We start from the raw sequence: 21,353 nt of genomic DNA, 5'->3' as shown, positions 1-21,353 counted from the left end.
GTGTAAATTGTCCTTTCCCGTAAGACAGTAAGAAGGGAACGAAGCCGCCCGTGAAAAGCCCGGAGCCCTTTCTTTTCGTGCGGTGCAGTAGCCCAGCGCCAGCCGAAATCGCCGGGGCCGGGAGCCCGGCTGGCTCCGGTGAGCCCCGCACACCGGCGGTGTCCGCAGCCGCATTACGGTCAGGGCTCCCCGCCTGCGCTGCCGGAGCGCTGCCCGGCAAGGGCCCTCGACCCGGGGGGCGGCCCCGAGAGCCCTGGGGGGCGGGCGGGGGGGGCCGTGCCGGTGACGTCGGGTTTGCAGCAGCCCCGAGCGGCAGCGGGCGGGCGAGCCCCAGCCCCCGCCGCCGCCCGGTGCTGCGGCAGAGGGCGGCGGGCCGGGAGCCGAGCCGGGGGAGCGCCGCGAGGAGGGCTTCGGCGGCGCCAGGATGTAGGCGCGGGGCGGCGGGGGAGCTGCCGCTGGCGACGGGCTCGCCATGAAGAAGCACTCGGCCAGGGTGGCCCCCCTCAGCGCCTGCAACAGCCCCGTCCTCACCCTCACCAAAGTGGAAGGTAAGCGACGGCGCTGGGAGCGGGACGGGGATGCGGCCACGGGGGTATCCCGGGGAGACCGGGTACCGCCACGGGAGATGCTCCGGGGAAACTGAGTACCGCGACAGGGGATGCTCCGGGGCGACCGGGTGCTGTGCCGGGGCGATGCCGGCGGCGGGGGAACTGGGCGACCTGTGGGCGGGCGGCGGCTGCTCGCCCACGGGTCGCCCAGCTCCCCCACCGCCGGCATCGCCGGCATCCACCTCCGTCCTGCGCTGCTCCAACTCTTTCTTCCCCCACACTCCAGAGGCAGAGCTCCTCTCTTGGAGCCACTCGCGGGAACGAAGAGTGACCCCAAGTCCCTGGGCAAGTACCTGCCAGGCAGAACCCCTGGCAGGAGGTGAGGGGGATGCTTGGACAGATTTGAGCCCAAATGGGAGGAACACAGCCTTGTGTCCCAACCATCTGTCCTCACTTCTGGTTGCCAATCTGGCTGCATGGTAGTGGTTGGGGTTGGGGCTGGGGCTCTGTGGCCAGAAGGGACATTAGGAGACCAGCAGCAGTGGGCAGACCTTCAGGGACCATGGAGACTTTTGGAGACTTTCAAAGATCCTGGCTGGGGACCTTGAAAAGGTCAGTGATGTGCTCAGGAGAGTCTCCCAGAGAGCTCTGAAGCTCTGGGCATAGCTGGTGCAGAGGTCTGGGGCAAGGAGTAGAGATCATGGGTAGAAACCTGTAGGCTATGTCCTAGAGAGGCAGAGCAGGTGAGATGGAAGGGGTGATGCAGAGGCAGGAGGAGAAGAAGGAGGATGCAGGTCAGGAACAGGAGCACATCTGAGGGGATGCATGCGAAGCTCAGTTCCTGAAAGAAGGGCAAAGAGGAAGCCACTGTTTTGGGGGATGTGGTAGTTGGTTGAGAGAATGGAGTTGATGAGAGAAAAAAGGTTGACTGAGAGGAATGGAGGAGAGGAGGAGGGAGGGAGGAGAGGCAATAAGGGATGAGCAAAATGAGACAAAGAGGAAGAACAACTCAAAAAATGGGAATGATTGAACAGTAAGAGGCAAAATATGAATGTGAAACTCCATAGAAAGCTCATGAAGAAGAAAAAAACAAGTATAATAATATTGATAAACTGAGGAACAAAGAAAGGAAAAGAAAAAATTATAGAAATAGCTCTGTGGAGGAGAAAGTGAGAAAATGCAGAAATGCCCAAGAAGAGGAAAGGAAATGAAATCAGCAAGTAAAAGTGGAAAACCAGAAGGACCTGAAGGTTGTTGTTTCAGTTCATGGAGAATACAGCTGTTGCATTCCCCAAACATAAAAAACACCTGCTGTAGAGGCAGGAAAAGGGATCTCAGTTTTCTGATCAAATGAAGACCCTGCCTAAGCTTCATGACACTATAATTAGAATATATAAAAGCCCTTGGAATTAGCTGTGTGCACAGTAGGGTATTTCTTTGAAGGTTCTCATTGGAGGCTCCTCTGGGGAGGGAGCACGTCTCCCTTTCTTTTGGTGCACTGCACATGCATTATGAATCATAAATAATAATAACTCACCAGGTTCCAGCTTTGAAATGTGGGTCATCTCATTCCTCTTCTACTGGTTCAAATACAGTTTATTGTCTACCTTATATAGAAACAGAAGCAACACAACCTTTCCTTGTGCCATAAAATGGAATCCTTTTAAGCATTTCCATGTCTGCTCTGCATATCATCTCTCAGATACCCTACTGCCACCCACCAGCGACTTTGTTGACCTAGTTGGACTTTTCTTTCTTCACTTCAGATTCTTTTTTTCCTCCATCATCAATGGCAAGGCCTAAATGGCCTTGAAGGTGTATGATAGGGCCCAGAGTTTGTACAGAAGCAGGTAAGAGTTTTCTTTGTTGTTTGCTTTCGTTTAATAAAACAGACTGGCTTTGTTTGAGAGCTTCTCTTTCCAAATCAATTGATCACATTTCCTTCCAGACTAACATTGACTAATTTTGCCAGCTGGTGTTTAGAGTCATATCAAAAAGACAAGATGTAGTTATAGGCAAAAATGAAGTGAGGCAGTGGGCATACTGTGGACTGCTTGCTTCCCTTGGTGTGCCTGCCATACCTCTGGCAAAGATTTGCCTTCCTAAAGTTCTCTGGTAGCCCAAGTCCCTTGCAAAGGCGCAGCAAATTCGGCAAGAACAAGACAGCAAAAACTTTGCTTCGTAGTTATGATTATTTTCTCCGCTACCAGCCACAATCGAAGTATTCCAAGGATCTTTGGCAGAACCACTAGGAATATGTTTCACTCTTGGATAGTTAGCCAAGAGGAGCCTTTCATTGATATTCATTGCTGCAAAGCTTTCCAACATCCCCTCTATTTTCCTGTTGGTGCAGTAGCTTCTTTGCTTTAAAAGGGAGATAAGGGCTCTGTGCTCCTTCAGAAGCATGACTACCATTTCGAATTATTTCAAAGATTGAATCATCAGTATGCACTGAGCCTGCTGTACCAGCACTTTTAAAGACAACTGTATCTACATGCATCACTCAGACAGGCAGTAACCACACCATGTGTTTTCTGTGCCTGGTACCATTGCACACACTTCACATTTCGAGAAATGCAGGCTTAGTGCTTGCTTTGTGCTTGCCTATCTCTCTGTTGTTTTTCTCACCAGTTTCCTTCCATATCACAGTGGCTATTCCTCGCAAACTAATCAGTTGGCTGATTTCACCCTACTTGTACCTGAAAGCACAGTGTGCTTTGAGTGCTGACTTCCCTTCCCTGGGAAGGTAAATATTTCTATTGTAACTCTGCTTCTTGGAATCTTCCAGAGACAGGTGACATTAACTTTCATGAGGAGCTGCAGGAAAATCACCTTGCCAGAGAAAAGCCATCCTCCACTTTGTTAGCCTCTGTGTAGACCTATGTATTCCCAAGCTTCAAGCACCAACTAAATGGTATTGCAGCCTTCCCATATAGCATATTTCTTCTGTGCTGTTCTGTCGGGATGTGTGACTGGTGATATTCAGAGTTGCTTACAATGCAAATGATACCTCTGTGTGTTCATTTCTTACATGTAAATATCTAAACTGAGTTGCTGCAGAACCAGATTCTGCCACATACTCAGCTGGAGTAACCTTGTCTGTATCACGGGAGTTGCAGGGAATTTGTACGAGTGCAAATGAGAAATTAATTTGGCCTTTAATATATTACATGCCTGCAGGGAATTCATCATAAGCTTATCAACACTGGAATCACTTTAAAAATAAATCTTTTTCACTTCTTTAGCAAGCACAAGCTGAAGAACCCAAGCACAGCAAAAACTTTAATCAGCAGCAGCCTGCTTCCTTAAGATATGCAGTTCTTGTTATCCTCATTTTGCAGATGGGGCAGCCAAGAAACTGCAGAATGAAGCAACTTGTCTAAAAACAAGCAGCACATCTTTTCACAGAGCAGGTGAGAAAAGACTTAGAATAGATATTAATAGATCCCCAAACTTCTCACATGTGTGTTCTGGCTACGGGATGGCACTGCCACAAATGGATGCAACAGAGGTGCAAGAGGACTTCTTTTACTGAAATCAGTGACTTCAGGTTCCTACTAAAACTTCATTTTTTTGGGAAGTAAGCTGAAACGTTGCATAAATATCTCTCCGGATAAGTATTGTGTAACTATTAGCAGTGTTCTGCTGGTGACATCTAATTGTTTGGTAGTTGGCCAGTGATTGTTTGTACTTTGAGCACTAGGACAGACCCTGTAAAAATATCACCCCAGAGTTAGCATTTGTAGAAGCAAGAATTGTGCCCACTGGTCTTTTTTATGCGAGAACTGTACATTATAGAAATATGCAGTGCTCATTTTTCTAGAGAACAAAAGCAACTGGAGAGCAGAAGAGGCTGGTGGTTTGGTGGCTCAGCCAGGGCTGTGGGTTCGTGCTTCCCTACTGAAGTGGCCTTCGTGAGGAATGCGTGCTGGCTTCTGCGGGGAGTAATTTACAAAATCTTTGCTTTTGATCAGCCTGTCTTCCTGCACAAGAGACAGTCTTAAATGTGAACATTGATGATCGGGCCATAGACCATCAAACACACCTTGTGCTTGCTCCATACTTGTGGTAGCAGCTTTCAGTTGCTCCTGACTGGAGCTGGGATGGAGTGAATGATCTGGGGGTGAATGTAATGGGAACAAGATTGCGTGCAGCTACTGGAATGAATGGGGGTGTAAATTTGCTGTGTGTCTGCTTCTCCGTGGTACCTGCCAGCTATTACAGGGTAAATTCAATGTGACTTGCTCCCTTGATGGAAAAGTGGTACCCTCTTCCGTCTTTACTGTAGATACTGAGTGTTCAGTGCACACAGGCAGTAATTACACTCTGGCTTTGCCCCAGGGCAACTTTTGCCCAATTTTCCTATTTGTCGCAGTACTTTCAGTTAACACAACAGTGTATTTGAGCAGATATCCAAGATCTTGTTCCAAAGATGTGAGGAGTTCTTGTTGCATAACAACTGGCTCCCTTCCCATATGGCTTTAAACAACCTCAAAATGAGCCGCTCTTGGTTGTGCTAGGCTTACTCACTGGGGATTCCCACCAGCTCATCTTTGATCGTGTCCCACTTGTTATTTCATATACCACCTTGCCTCTGCAAACTCATCAGCTATAGGTTTGGAGATGACTCATTACTTCTGCACTGTATGTCCCCTCCCCAAATGACATGAAAATAAAATGAGACCACTTTGATGTTACCAAAGTAGTGCCAGATCAGGAGCTTTAATGCATCATGAAGCAGAAAGATAAGTTATTAAAGATTTATCCAAGCTTCCTTACTTTAGTGGCTGAAATAAGCCAATATGTACACACTATGGACAAACCATAGTTTCATTTACAGTGACAGAATTTAAGAATAACAGCAACCATTGGATCATCGTCTCAGATATTCTATAGATCACAGGCCATTACATTTCACCCACTTGTCCTTAAATGACGCAAGGTGCGTTTTCTAGTCATCTTGAATCAATTCAGGCATATGTCCTCAAAAAATAAGCAAATTACTAATCCGTCTATTTAATTATAGATTTCTCCCATGAGAAGCTGGAACAATAACTAGTGAAAAATAAGACACCAGAATGCATCATTCATTGTCTTGTATTTTCATTTTATAATTCTTGTAAAAGAGTATATCATCATAGATCAGACTATTTCAGCTGGACCTACAATGATCATCTCGTCCAACTGCCTGATGACTTCAGGGCTGACCATGATAAAGCATGTTATTAAGGGCATTGTCCAAATGCCTCTTCAACACTGACAGGTTTGGGGCATCCACAACCTCTCTAGGAAGCCTGTTCCAGTGTTTGACCACCCTCTCAGTAAAGAAATGCTTCCTAATATCCATCCTAAACCTCCCCTGGTGCACCTTTGAACCATTCCCACTCATCCTGTCATTTGGTATCAGGGAGAAGAGCTCAGCACCTCCTTCCCCACATCCACTCCTCAGGAAGCTGTAGAGAGCAGCCTCCTTTTTCTCCAAACTAGACAAGCCCAAAGTCCTCAGCCATTCCTCACAGGACATTCCTTCCAGCCCTTTCACCAGCTTTGTTGCTCTCCTCTGGATGCATTCAGCACCAACACCAAATACAGTGGGATAATAATCTCTTTTGTCCGGCTGGTGGTGCTGTGTTTGATGAACCCCAGGATGTGGTTTGCCCTCTTGGCTGCCAGAACTTTTGCCCATCTTTGCTAATGGCTGATAATTGTAGACCGTAGGATTTGTAGCCTAGAAGCAATGCAGTATAAGAGCCAGAGTTCAGACAAGACTAGTTGTTCAACATAAAAGTCTATGATTACTCAAAATGTATTCCCCAGCCATTTTCCAGTTATAAGTCTCATATATATATGTATATATATATATATATATATATATATATAATTTATGTGGTAGCTTTCCTAGCACATCATACTCAGCACAGCACATTCACTTGTATGCGAAGCAGCTCCCTCCGCTTGGCTGGAGTACCATCATCAACCTTTAGTCCACTCCAGTTAATCTTTGTTGATTATAAACTGTGAGATGCTACTGCAGACCTGGATAGCATCCTCTGGAAGCAAGCATTCGGCCAATAGAAGAGTAGATTTACTTTGCCATCTTCACTGAGTTTTGCTGACAGCCACTGCAGCATGAGATCAAAGGCAAAAGAAAAAAAAGCATTTTTAGCTATGCAGAGATGGCTTGCTTTTAGGCAGAGCTGCCCACCAAATGTGTTGGCACCATGTATTGGAGATGCCAGGTACCTCCTCTAGTGTTAACTGCCCAATTACAGGAACTTGGATCCACTCTACCTGGACATAATGCGGGGGTACCTAGACTGGAAATATTGTGAGTCCTACTCAAGGCATGGATTTCACCATGGGATCCAGTACCCTTTGGTTATACCAAAGTTATATGTTGACTCTTCTTGAAGGAATAGGTGTACATTTTCAAGTGTAACAAAGGCAAGTGCCAGATTTTGTACCTGGGACATGGGAACCCCGGGCTGTACATGCAGACTGGGGGATGAGATGCTGGAGAGCAGCTCTGCGAAGAGGAATCCGGGGGTTCTGGTTGACAGCAAGTTGAACGTGAGCCAACTGTGTTCCCTGACAGCCAAGAGGGCCACCTGTGTCCTGGGTACATCAAGCACAGCATTGCCAGCCGAGCGAGGCAGGTGATTGTCCCGCTCTGCTCTGCACTGGTGCGGCCTCACCTGGAGCACTGTGTGCAGCTCTGGGCAACACAGGATAAAAAATGATATTAAGCTACTGGAGAGTGTCCAGAGGAGGGCTACGAAGTTGGTGAATGGTTTGGAAGGGAAGCCGTATGAGGAGCAGCTAAAGTCACTTGGTTTATTCAGCCTGGAGAAGAGGACGCTGAGGGGAGACTTTATCAGGGTCTACAGCTTCCTCACAAGGGGAGGAGGAGGGACAGCCGCTGATCTCTTCTCTTTAGTGACCAATGACAGAACCAGAGGGAATGGCAGGAAGATGTGCCAGGGGAGGTTTAGGCTGGACATTAGGAGAAATTTCTTCACCCAGAAGGTGGTGGAGCACTGGAACAGGCTCCCCAGGGAGGTGTCACGGCCCCAAGCCTGACAGTGTTCAAGAAGAGACTGGACAATGCCCTCAGACACATGGTGTGAACTGTGGGGTTGTCACGTGCAGGGACAGGAGTTGGACACGATGATCCTTGTGGGTCCCTTCCAACTCAGGACATTCTATGATTCTGTGAATTCAGTATGCAGGAAACCAGTGGGCTATAGCAAAATCTTCTGTCTAAAGCTGTCTTTACCTAAAGACAAGCAGCTCTGAATTTTGGAAAGCTCCATAGGAAGAAAGAACACTGTCTTGGTTTTGATAAAATGCAGCCAGCATAACCTCCACAGTTAGCATTAATTCAGTTACCTCCTGATATTATACCTGCATATATGTACTGATATAAATGTGCTATTTATATAAGTATCTGAATTCCCTTGGAGATAAAATTATTACTCAAGAAAGATGCATGGCACTCAAATGCCTGGCTAATTAATAATGTAATTGCCTGCAGACAGTTCAATTTGGGTTTTTTTCACCAGAACAGACAGTCATCTCTCAGACGTTTGTTCAGGGTGAAATTTGCACAGACTCTGGTTAAAATTTGCTCAGAATACAGTTTTGGTCCTCCTCACTCATTTTTTTTCCAATGGAATTTCTACTTCCACAGAGATGCTGGTCTCCTCAAATCAATGGTGAAACTCCCAGTGACCTGGCCAGGTAGCTCACTGTAAGCTTCAGTCCAATTTTTGTTCAAGAAAAGAATGCAGAATAATGAGAAAAAGAAATATCTTTTCCCATACTATCACGAATATGTATCTCCTAATCAGGTTTATTCTTTATGTGCTTTTGTGGCTGCTACTTTCAAGTACCATGATGCTGATACCGTAATAAGCACCTAGTATCTTCAATTTTCACACTGGACTCCAGGCATGCATTCTGATTAATAATAAAAAGGACAGTATTTAAGGGAACTCCCCACCCCACAATATGGAATATCATATTTTAATGAGTCCCATTCGAGTGCAGTGCTTTTAATAGAATTTCTAAGTAGTTGCTTCTGAAGATAAATTAAATGGATTAAAGTCCAAATTACTGCAGTATGGAGTTGATAATTTTTCACCTCTCTCTTTATCAGTAGCAGGAATTAGAATATATGTTTTGCAGGAAGACTTGCTGGAGTATTCGACAGAGGAAGAAAGAAATATGTATGCTAAGGAGGAGAATTTAGCCTATCTTCAACAGATATGTGCAGATTATTTATTTCCAACTCTTATTAAGCTTAGGTACAATATTTAGTGTGAGGTAAAATGAGAATTAATATATGACAACCATTAGTATTAGAAAATGCTGTATTATGCCTGTTTAGTACAAGTTAAGCTATATGGATGGTCTGGTGGTATCAGTGATATGGAACAGATTTCCACAGACAAGAGGACAGGAGAATCATCTTGATTGCCTCTGAGGCAACAGGCCTGTTTCCTACCCTGTTGAAATTAGGGTGAGATGATCAGATACGTTTGAATTTCCTGCATTTCAGGAAATTCAGGATCAGATAAGTTTGAATTTCGTAACACTTCATTTTGTATAATGAGTTAATTTAGACTATGAATTCCAGTAGAAAAATAGAATCTGAACTGAGACTGCATTCTTCTTGCTTTGAATCTATATTTATGGAGTTTTCCCCATTTCCAGATAGCTACATGCCTTATACTGTAGCCTCAAGCAAATTCAGACCTTCTGACCTAATAGGTTAATACCCCGGTTCTGTTCTTTAAAATAACCTCTACTGTGGATTTAAAACTGTCTGCTCTATTGATTTATTCTTAATTTAGTCATGCCATCCATGATCAAATTAAGTAAAATTATTTTTATCTGTTCCTGTACAAGCAAAACATTTAAAGAAAGTGCTTTAAACTTTTAGTTTCCCAAACAGCATCTAAAAATCCATATGTGCATGCCATTTTGACCAAATATTCTCATTTAAAAACTGATTTAGTAAAAGGTTATGCAGTTTTGTCATTTTTTGATTATGACACATTAATTTGTATTCATTAAATAATATAATAACGGTCTGTTAGACCTTCAGCACTGACCGTGATTGGAAAGTTGGGGAAATGTGCGCAGAAAAACCCAAAGTCATTGCAGCACTAAGCATTTCAGTCCCACCCACCAGCCACCCACAGCAACTCACAATTCCCCGGAGGAACCCAAGAGCAATTTCTTCAAAAATCACACACACAGCCACCGTATGGGGCCCGATCAAAGGTCCGTCTGGTCCCATCTCCAGCTTGGTGGAGTTGATCGGGAAGGTGTATTTTCTAGCCTGAGATGCATCTCTCACAGTGTGAGTGCAGTTTTTGCAGATGTAGGAAAAACTTTTTTTCTCTATTTTCTGCTTTGTTCGTAGTAATTTTTGGTAGTTGTTTTGCTTTTTTGGCTGCTCCTGAACACTAAGTTGCTCTATTTGTGGAGCAGCCTGTGTAGGGCTCAGGATCCCTGGTGGCAATGACCAGAGCCTATCACTGCATGTGCAGCATGTGGATTGTTTACTCTGACCTGCACCTCTTCATCAGCACACTTCTCCATCTGCTGATTTATGACCCAGTTGCGTAGCCTGTCCTCCCTCACAGCTGGCCCTCACCCCCGCTGTCCTGCCTAACTTCATGTCATTAGGAAACTTTGTCACCTCCCCGCTTGTCCCCTTGGTCAGGCTGCCTGTGGTTATGGCGAAGAGTGCACATCCTACAGCAGACCTCTGCAGAGCTTCAGCTATTTCCCCCATTGCTGTATTTACTCCTCACTGGCCCCCTCTCTTGTACTGAGCCTTTTATCCATTCTAGCACCTTCCCTGACTGCTCGTTTTCTCTAACACCCTTTGGAGTGGGATTTTGTCAGAAGCCTCTTAAAAACCTAGGAAGTGCAATTGCGTCTCCTTTATCAATGTGCCTGTTGCCCCTCCTCAGAGGACACCAGTGAGGCTGCAGGATGAATCATCCAGCTTGCTCAGTAGGTAATGCCGAGCAGAGACCCATGCTTTATGCCGTGCCAGGATGCTTGTTCCTCACTGTCACTCGATCTCTCTAGCACTTACCATTCTGTTTCAGAGTTGAGTTGGCAGCTAAGTGGCTGAACCCTTTCCTTCAAAAAGTGGAGGTGGAGTGTGTCCTCCTCTTCAGCTGCTCGGTGTGTAGAGCAGCCTCCCACCGCCTGTGCTAGAAAGAGCAGGGATCCTGTCTGCCCAAGTGGACGCCCTGATCCACAGGCCTTCCAAGGCCAGGGGAACCCAGGTATCAGCAAAGCTGGTCTGCTCAGGATAGAAAACATCTTTATTTATTGGGAAAGAGTGAAGTGAGAAGGTCATTTGCCAAGAGGAGAAAAAGTGAGGCTCTGGGTGTTGTTCCAATAACTCCTTCAAATACAGAATGGAAATATTTCTTGGAGATGACTCTTATAATGAGAGGTGGAAACTCTCAAATGTGTCTTCGAATCCTGACAGGGTCTGGGTGTAAGAGAGGCACAAGCCTGCTTTGGAGTCATAGTGCTTAGGCATGCCCAGGACCAGATTCTTTGTCATCTGAGGAACTCTGCTGGGGCTGGGAGGAGGATACAGCTTTGGCAAAGCTAAAGCTCATTTGGAGAAGAAGGGTTCCCTTGATGCAGAAGTCAGACAGTGCATGCTCTCATTACTATTCTGTGCAGCAGAGACACAGGCCTTTGGAAGGGTTGATACATGGAGATGGCTTCAGAAATGAAATATTAACAGTTCCTTAAAACCAGCTATCAGCAGATGAACTGCAAAATGAGAGATCATCATGGACAGTGGCATGAGAAGGCTGCACTAGCTACTGGGTTATCTGCCAGGTGACAGAAGAGACCCTAAGACCTCACTCTTTAATCTGACCAACTGTGAAGAAAATGCCTGGGCAACATATCTGAATAAATATGATTTCAGATTTAGACAACCACAGTGGCAATTAGAGATGTAAATCACTTTGTGGATTTGGCACTTCATCTTCTCTTCACAGGATGATGCCTCAGCTATTTTTTAACAGCTTAGCTCAAAAATCCTGGTCAGCTAAATATCACATCGCTAGTATCATAGACATAAATGGGATAAAAACATTTTGAGGAGTTTTGGAGTCTGCTACTGAGGCAAATAGTTCTGTGAGCCCAGAAAACCACCACCAGAAGTAATTGTGTGTGTTCTTAGGTATGTTTGTAAGTGGTAAGTGTGTTGAAACTAATGGTCTCCCACTGATCTCTCTGTGTTGTAATTATTGGGTGAAGAAGAAGTCACACAACATTCAAGGTTGTGAGAATATACCTTGTGTAGTGTCCAGCTCCAATCCTCCTGCATGTCACAGGTTTCTGGAGCCCTAACCATGCTGAGGGTCAGGCACTGTCTTAAAGGACAGGTGTTACAGCACCTCAGCTCCTTCTCATTTCTGTTAAGCATATAAGAGTTTTCCAAGCTCTACAAACTTGGTCTGTACAATGCCCAAGCAGCTAGGTAACATATGAGAGGCTGGCAAAATGGAAATGCCTTGAGGATGGCTCATTTGTCATAGAGACCCGCGACGATTCTTCCTTTTGTCAGATTTGTTTTCCAGAAACCTGATTTAAAAAGCTGTTTAAGAATATGCTTACGTTGAAGGACCTTCATAGCCTGGAAAAGCTGGCAGAGTTGTACATTATCATTAGGCACATGTTTCAGTCCCTAATAGGCAGGACCTTAGTCTGTGAGGGTCACTTTCTCACTCTGCAGGGTTTGCAAGGGCACACAGCACTTTTGTAATACTTCATTTACTAATTTGCTGACTAGGTGGCAACAGCTAAAGCAGTTCATTGGTGACAGCTAAATATGTTCATGTAGTGGGGCCCAGCTCTGCGCCTACCAGTGCTGTCTACGGTGGCTGTGCTCTGTTCCTGACAGCAGCGATGGAGAGGCAGCTCATCTCACCAGCTTCAGACACCTACACTAGAGACACCTACTTCTGAGCTTGTCACCCCAGACTGTTTAGAGCTGGTGGAGAGAAACAGGCACTTGGAGAGGGTGATTAATCTGGCTTGTTTTAATCATCTGCTTTAAGAGGAGATAAATCGTGCTATGGAAATGTCTCTTTTTTTCTGTCTACTAACTATGCAGAAAGTGTAAATTACTGTCTCAGATATACAAGTCTGCACAGCAGATGTCTCAAACTGAGAAGATGAATACCACCCTTGGTTTTCACGTGTATCACATTTTTAACATATACAGTGAGGTACAGTGTGGTCCTGTGGTAAGCCTTTGACTGACTAACTGTGCACAAGAGTCTTAAGCCTTAAAGCACTTTTGAAGTGGTGTGGACAGGCTATTTAAAGGTGTTATCTCTACTACAGTAGTTTTTCTCTAACTCAATGCAAGCATCTGTTAGTCAGTAAGAAAGGGCACGTCATCTAAGACATCTCCCTTACGTGGAATGTGTAGTGCTTTCCAGTGCCTGTTTTTTTCCACAGCCTCAGCTGGGAGAAGTGGAGTGAGTAGCTCAGTTTTAGATGTCCCTACCATAGGTATCTGAAGCCAGCTGAGAGGTGTCTAACCCATAATGGAGGAAACAGAAGGACAGCTGTTTTCTGGGGTTGAGAATCCCTGTGGTTAATGGCATTGGCAGTAGCACTGGAGGTGATTTCCTTCTGTTGCTTTTGAATGCCATGGGAGAGAGGGTGGGCTGAAAGGGAGGGAGGGAGGAGTGGTTCCTGTTGAGATTTATGAAACAGGAAAATGAATGAAAAAAAGGGAGAATGAACAGCCAAAATTAGTAAAAGCAAGATAATTTTTCCTCTGTCTCAGCATCTTGATTTGTTCTTCTGAGGGATACAGTAGCATACAGAGCAGTCTGCTGCAAGGAGCAACGGAAGAAACCCTTTAAAAATCTGGAGGAGATGTCCAGAAATAAAATTATTTAGTGTCCTGCCTCATTCATTCTGAAAAGCCATTTTGCCATCTTTAAATTCATGTGTATTCCGTTGCCAGCTGGCCCTTGTGCAGTATTACAAAGAGAGAGAGGAGCTTCTCATCCATGTGTGGATTTGATGTCACCCCACCTGTGCACTTGCAATTTGGGTGAGGAAAAATGTCCCCATGGGGACACACAGACTGGGCAGGGAAAGCTAAAGCTCTGGGTGTTATGCGTGCCAGCTGGCAGGCAAGTCCCCAGCACAGTAAATGAGTATGAGACCACATAGGTGTATATCACCTGTAGTGGACGCCATTTCCGAAGACAATCTGTTTTTTGGAGGCAGATTACATCCCAGGTATCCTCCAGGACGGTGCTGCATCTACTGGAAACCTAGCCCTCCGGCAGCACAGGAAATCAAGAGGGCACGATGCAGTTTCACTGACGGATAGTTGAAAGAAGTCTCAGCTTCCAGCTGCTGAGGTCAGTGATTTTTACCCCAAAATATGTGGTAAACGCCTCATGCCTGGGATAAGCTTTTACTCCATCCAGTGTGTAAATGCATCCAAAGAATGAGCACCCATAGAAATGTAATCCTCGAGCTGCAAGATCACTTTAGAAGTGAGATATGCAGTATTGTCTTTTGCTGAAAGTGAACGTCTTTGTTGTTGTATTAACACAAAATTAAATGTACATGGACAAGTCATTTTGCCTCTGAAGTACAGCAAACATCAGTAAAGTTGCCATGGAACTGAGTTAAAAAGCAGTGATATGTCCACATGAACTGCTGACTCATGCGTGTGTGCACAGAGCAATGGGGAGCAGGGCAGGCAGATTCAGTACTTAGTGGGGAGAAGATCCTCATCAGCGTCTGTTGTGGGGTGTCCACCAAACATGGTTTTTTATGTTGAGTGTCCGGTGCATCAAATGGTATAGTTGTGATTTTCCCCCTTTTCAGTGATTGCCAAGACTACTGGGCCAGGGAGCCAGACATTATCTTGCTGTCGCAGTGATCAACTCTTATTTTAGAAAAAATAACACAGCTTCAGTGTTGTGATTCAGAGCACCTACTCATCTTGGGATATCGTATACCCTAGTGGCTTCAGGCATGTTGTCTACTGTGAAGTATCTTCAGCAGAAGGGATTTAAATCCTGGTTTCCTGCTTCCTGAGGGAATAACTGCAGAGAAGATGGGGACAGCAGGTAGCTGTCTTCTGCTAGCTGTCTTCTAGGAGGAACATGTTTGCCTACCTCTCCAAGCAGTTGCAGAGATGCAAACTGTGAGTGGAAGGAGGCTCTTCTCTGTGTTGACACAGTGTCACAGACACCTCCTAAGCTCTCACTTGGCATCCTGGCTGCCTGGATTCATTTTTTCTGTGCCCAGCTCTGCCTGTGGTCCATGGGAAGGATGCTAGAGTCTGTTTGGATGTGTGAAGTGGAAAAGTTTGAGAGGAAAGGAAAAATTCAGTAATCGCTGCAGGACTTGTGTGGTGGCCAGCAAAGAGAGCCCTGGCAGCTGCCCATTATGTGGTGAAGTTTAAATAAATAAATGAACTGTTGTTTGGTAAACTGAACCCTGACTGCCCTGTGCAGCAAATGAGGCAGGAAGTATTAATTACAAGCAATGTATTACGAAGAAAATGTATTTAAATTATTTTGAGTGAGTTAAGAGTTCACAGGCAACCTTTTCTCAATTCTAGCATCTTCTAACATTTAGCAGGTAGCTTGTAAGCTTTCCATTAGGTGTTTAATACAAAGTCACATTAACTTTGGGTAATTCATTGGCCTGCTGGTATATCTCCTGTTATGTGGGAAGCTGCCTGCACAATCTTCTATGGAAAACTGGAATAAGTGGAGACATCAGCAACATCCCCATGTCTCTTAAATCTGCTCAAAAAGACTAGATGTTTATACCTTTGCTGCAGTACATTCCTTTCATATTTCAAGGTATCAAACAGAGGCCACAGTTTTCCCCGTTACAAAGTACAGCTTTACTAGCCAAACTGATGGTACTCTTAGATCAGATCATGCATTTCTTGTATGTAAAGAAATAATTAAATAGTTCTCTCCATTGGAATAAACCTTTTCTTTAATAATGTATTAGCTCATATAAATACAAATATAAATTAACCTGAAATAAGAGGTTTTAAGAAATTTTCCATTCCAAATACTGATTCTTACCAGAATAAGGAAGGAATTTTTGTGTGTGGATCTGTCTTAGTCTGCCTCGAACATATATAAATGTTTGGCAATAACAGTCTCTCATTGTCCTGACTGTACTTATATTTCTCTTTTCACCTTTCAATGCATGCAATGACCTCTAGACACTTTTGAAGCGGTAGGTTCCTGGCTTTCAACATGAATTACTATAATATCCTCCTCTAAGTGAATGAACCAACTAAACTGAAGTCAGGCTTTCAGAGTAATCACTGCTGAGTGTTGCATGTGGGTGACAGACAGCCTTAGTGGATGTTGGATGGGATGAATTTAAGACAGGCAGGTGAAAGCCCTAAAGGCAATGGCCTGTTGCTGGGGTCTGCCAGCACATTTTGATCTCCATAGGAACTGAACCACCTAACCTCCCTTTCCTCATTTGTTCATGAGCTGAATACGCTATCTGCTGATGATGGTACCATAGCAGGGCTATAACAATTCATGTTTAAGAATGTAAGTAAAGAGGCAAGGTATTTTAGGAGAGAAATTTCCTTTTCACTAAACCAAGTGCTCTAATATGTGAAAGAGATAAGTTTTTGGAAACAAAAGCCTGAAGGAGGTTTTGATGGCAGTCATGCAGCTGATTTGAAACCAGGCATACAGTGGATGCCATCCTTAAAAATTATCACCTGGTTTGTATAGTGTCTGTAGCTGGGCTGATGGGCACTCGGGTGCATGGCTGAGGAGCTGCCTCTGCTTTGGGACCCTGGACACTGGGGTTGGCATAAGGCACATGTGAAACTGAGCTTTCCAGCAGCATCCCAGGCTCAGTTATACCGGGCCCAAGTTTCAGTCCGTGTGCTGTGTGACATTTGGTGCAGGACTTGAGCTAAAAAAAGTTAGGGTTGCCCAGTCTGAGATGCTCTTCAGGGCAGCCTATGGGTTGGTCTGATTTTTGCCATCTGGTTGCAGCCTCAGGAGAGCTGTTTTGCTTGGGATCACTGAAATACTTGGTGACCCTAATTCAGTATTAACCGTGCTAACATTGCAGTGATCGTGCTTAACTTCAAGATTAAATACATTGTCACCTCTCTCCTTTTAAGAAACACCATATTCCGTAAGCTGCTGAATTCCACATTTTCCTAGGCAATAACAAGTGTTGTTGTAATCCCTTTTGCTGCTTTATTAAGCTCAATGGCATATTTTTCATTCATTTACACATCCCAACAGCATCAGTTTAAGTGATGTGTTAAGCCTTTCTGTGTACATCAGAGAAACATGTAATTTTCATTTCCATTTTACCCAGTGGCTTCTAAATCTAGAGGTGATAATTATTATTTGCTTTGTAATTCTGCCTTGGATGAACCAGAGGTTTTGCAATGATCTAAAAACAAAGGACATTTTGTGTCAAGATCTGGTGGGTTGTTTTTTTTTTTGCCGGTAAAGCTCCATGTGACTTCAGAAGGGCCTAGAATTTGAAAACTAAAATGCAGCCTGGATTTCCTTAATGAGCCTGGTGTTTTCTTCTCCCCAGGGGATGAGCGCTCCCGGGAGTCTCCAGCCCCAGCCGAAGCACAGATGCAAGCCGGGGCGGAGGGCGGTGGAAGGGTGAACCGCTGCTGCTGGAAATGCTCCGTCACGCAACTCAAGAAGATTTTCTGGGGTGTGGCCGTGGTCCTGGGTGTCTGCTCCTCCTGGTCGGGCTCAACCCAGCTAGCAAAACTGACCTTTAAGAAATTCGATGCACCCTTCACTCTAACGTGGTTTGCAACAAACTGGAACTTTTTATTCTTTCCTTTGTATTATCTTGGACATGTTTTTAAGTCAACTGAAAAGCAGTCTCCAAAGCAAAGATACAGGTATGGGAGCTTTTGTTTTATTTCTCCTGTGGCTCTTGCATGCTGCTCTACCTCTAGTGGTCATTTTATTCAGATGAGCCAGTTAAATCAAACTTGCATTTGCTTTCCGCTTTAGGTTTGTTGAAGGATGTTCTGAATTCATTCTATGTCCCGTGCTAAGTGGTATGTTATTATTCTTAATATAATATTACTCCAACAGTAAGAAATCCAGGTTTATTTCCAATACATACAAGTCATGCAATGAAAGTTCACATTTTCTGCAATGGCTTCTCAAGGGTTTTCTGTTCAAATCTCTGTGAGCATAATTTTTTTAATGAATACCTTCTTCCTCTACCCACAGCTGACTTTTATGGCAATCTCTGAGTAAGCTAAGGGAGCTTTTTTTTTTTTTTTTTCCCCCTAAATTCAGGGCTAGTGCAGTGCCTTGAATAGCCCAGTAAAAAGTACTGCAGTATTTTCCTGGCATTATGCCCCTGACATCAAAGGCAAAGCTCTGATCCCAGTTAAACTCGAGCTGTTGTGTTTATTTCCGGGAGGAAGCAGAGTCATAACCAAAGGCAGCACTTTGTCTTCAGCACACCTTGTCTTCACAGCAAGCCAAACCCGCAACGCCTGAAGCGCTCATGGAAAACCCTGAGTGCCCGAACTCCGCGAGGGGCTGAGGATGCTGCTTGAAGGACTGCCCCTTGGTGAGCACTCCTTCGGCTCATCTCATTTTGGCCTGAGAGGTGACTGGGACAGATGGGATGACTCAGCCATCAAGATGTCCCGTGTCAGAGAGCTTCCCCGATGCATGGAAGGATGTGAACGTTTTCCCCTTCTGTTACGCAGTGGGGCTCACAGCCTTTTAATGAAGTAGCTGAGGAAGTAAACAGTGAGAAGTACACATTTCTCAGCTCCCAGCTGTGCAGCAGCGAGGTGGAAACTCACTACAGGAAAAAAAATCTAAGAAACGGGTACTCAGGCAATGCTCTATCTCAGGTGACTGGAACTGCTCTGCTTAGTCATCGTTACAGTTTCTTCATCTTCTAAATCATTCGGGAGCTTCAGATAAAGGAATTTCACTGTTCACTGCAGGTCCTAAAGCAATAACCAGAAGTTTTAAAGGCATTTTCATGATATGCTGTATTTCCTGCACTCAGTCTTCAGTTTGTATTTGTTGTTTACTGCACAGCAAACATGATTGCTTCAGAGTTGAGAGAAGCATGTAGGTTAGAGAAAGCAATGTTTTAATCTAAAAACAATAACAAATACTAGCCCAAAACAACTACATTCTCGTTTCTTTGGGTTTTAAGTATTTTTCTTTCCGGCTGCTCTCAGATAATGTTTTAAATACTGCTGAATTCTGGAGTGAGCAGCTGTGGTTTTCCAGATCCCTGGGGTTAAAACCAGAGCATTATACTCTCTGTTGCTGCAGTTAATTGATATGGTTGGTAGTTTTATGTCTTCCATTTAATTAAATGATGGCTAAGCTGAAAAGCAGGTGCAAACCCTGCAGCCTGTTTGGGATGCAGGGGGACATCATTACAAGTGAGCTTGCAGCCTGCTTAGTAAAATACATACATTTGTGTGTCTGATCAGCAGGCTGAGCAGGGTTAATTTGCAGAGTTTTTTATTGGTGTCAGAGTAGACTTGGGCATTTGGATATATGGCTTCGGTTCCTAGCTTTGCTGAAGATTTGGTTTGTGGCTTTGAGCAAGTCACTGCAGATTTCTGATTTCCTCGTACTCTCTGTTTGTTTGGATGAGACACTCTTTCAGAGGGAGCACTGTCCCTTGACATGCATTTATGTAGTGTCTGCTTCAGCACGTCCACTGTCTACACAGAGACATTTCAGTGGTCCTGTACTAAGAATTACTGTAAAAAGAATTACTGTTCATCTGCCTGCTCCATTATGGTTGAGATGTCACGTGCACTTATATCTGAAAGCCCAAGCATTGATTTCATAGAATCATCTCAGTTGGAAGAGACCCTCAGGATCATCAAGTCCCAGCATCCCCTCTTAATTATTCTCCCTTTTTGCATACTTTATATATATGTGTGTATATATATAGAGAGAGAGAGAGAAAGAGAGAGAGAGAGAGATACAGAGACTTTGCAGCTCTCTATGAGGCATTACCATCTTCAGGGAAGCTGCACTCCAAGCACAGTTGGACATATAATGGAGGCATTGCGTGAGCTTGTGGATAGTTAAAATAAGACAGTCCTGACCTGAGACTAACAAGCAACTTGCTTAATCACTTACTGTTTCTTTTCTCTGTCACCTTCATTTATACTTTATATAATATCTAAGCTCTCTGGCAGGAAGTTGCAATGAGATAAATGAAAAGGTGACTGTGGGAAAAGGGTAGGAATATGACATCTAAGTCACCTTAGCAGTGCAAGGGAACACATTAGTAAAGTAAGGGTTTCTCAGATCTTGCCTGCACAGGTTATAGAATCATAGAACCATAGAATAGTTTGGGTTGGAAGGGACCTTCAAAGGCCACCTAGTCCAACCCCCCTGCAATGAGCAGGGACATCTTCAACTAGATCAGGTTGCTCAGAGCCCCATCCAGCCTGGTCTTGGATGTTTCCAGGGATGGGGCATCTACCACCTCTCTGCTAAAATCTGCAGGCACCTAAATTTTGGCAGCAAAGCTACCCAAGGACACCTGCACAGCTGCCTCCCCCTTGGCAGGGCTGGGCCTCTCTGCGGGGCGCGGGCATGCTTTGGGGTATCTCGCCACACAGATGAAGAGCATGAACAGCAGCCATTAGGAAAATATATACCAAAGAGGGATCATAAAATACCGAAACAATGAATGGATACACAGTCCCTCCTATGCAGATTATATGGTTTATTATGGTTTTAAATTCCTATTGTATTGTACCAGTATGTATATATATTGTGCTGTAAATATATGAATTTGCATGTTTTGTAGTCTCACAGAAGAACATACCTGTTGTGGACACAAACCCATTTAAAGCTGCACAGATTTTTTTTTTTTTTTTTTTAATTTTATAGCACATATAATTGTAATAAATTTGCCACCAAAATTCTATAGTAACACATTAAATTTAAAAGCAGGTGTATTTGATTTCTTTATAAGATTTAAAGTATTGGGCCATAATGTAAAGTATTAAGGATTTCTGATTGGCCCATGTTGCTTGGTAAGAAACTTCCTATTTAAGCTGAAGTAGCGTTATCAGTTGTGTGGAGAGAATCATTCTTCAAAGCAAACCAAAACTTGTGCATTCACATCCAAACCGCTCTAGGTTCTCTGTGCAGCTCCGGCAAATGCCAGAGTTGCACTCAAGGAGAACTTGTCCCGCGCTGGGTGGCGGGGGTGCCACCCGCCCTTGGCACAGGGCTGCGCGCGTGGGGAGCGGCGCTCAGAGCTCTGGCGGGCGGCTGAAGAGCACGCCGGGGTCAGCACCGCTCCCTCGCTTCTTGTGCAACTGCTCGCTAGCTTAAAATAAAATTACAGTAACTAAATTATCATTCATTTCAACCACTGTCCAGTCCAGAAACAACACATGTAATGATTTATGTGCCTAATGGATCATTTAAGACTACTTCATTTTGGCTTCATACTTTTTGCTTCCAAGCTGCTTTATAAAATGACACATTTAATCTGATGAGCTACCTCCATCATACCTACATTATTAATTTATGAAGTAACTTAAATTAAAAGCACTAGAGCTTAAAGCTCCCTGGCTACATGGAAGATTAAATTAAAATCTCTGTAAGATATTGCTTAGCTTTGTGTATGTCTAGGCAGGACAAAACACACATTTTGTAAAGATTCACTCTGTGCGTGCTGACTGGGGGAATAATGGAGGATTGTGTT

The 21,353-nt window shown here is 44.4% G+C and overlaps 1 protein-coding gene across 2 annotated transcripts in view; it reads left to right on the top strand.

The window, feature by feature from the left end:
- Positions 1-443: 443 nt before the first annotated feature.
- Positions 444-21,353, top strand: part of SLC35F3 (solute carrier family 35 member F3) — a 61,885-nt gene continuing 40,975 nt past the window's right edge. For both annotated transcript variants that reach the window (XR_014183546.1, XM_082047766.1), the window contains exons 1-2: positions 444-548; positions 17,196-17,520. Coding sequence is in view for 1 of the 2 variants with exons in the window: in XM_082047766.1 (XP_081903892.1) it covers positions 473-548; positions 17,196-17,520 (401 nt within the window). In the remaining variant the exon portion in view is untranslated. The remainder of the gene's footprint in view (positions 549-17,195; positions 17,521-21,353) is intronic.

This window comes from Streptopelia decaocto, assembly GCF_964273445.1.
Source record: "Streptopelia decaocto genome assembly, chromosome: 3".
NCBI classification, from domain to species: domain Eukaryota; kingdom Metazoa; phylum Chordata; class Aves; order Columbiformes; family Columbidae; genus Streptopelia; species Streptopelia decaocto.
Note: the sequence above shows the minus strand (reverse complement) of the source record. Positions and strands in the feature narration are given on the sequence as shown.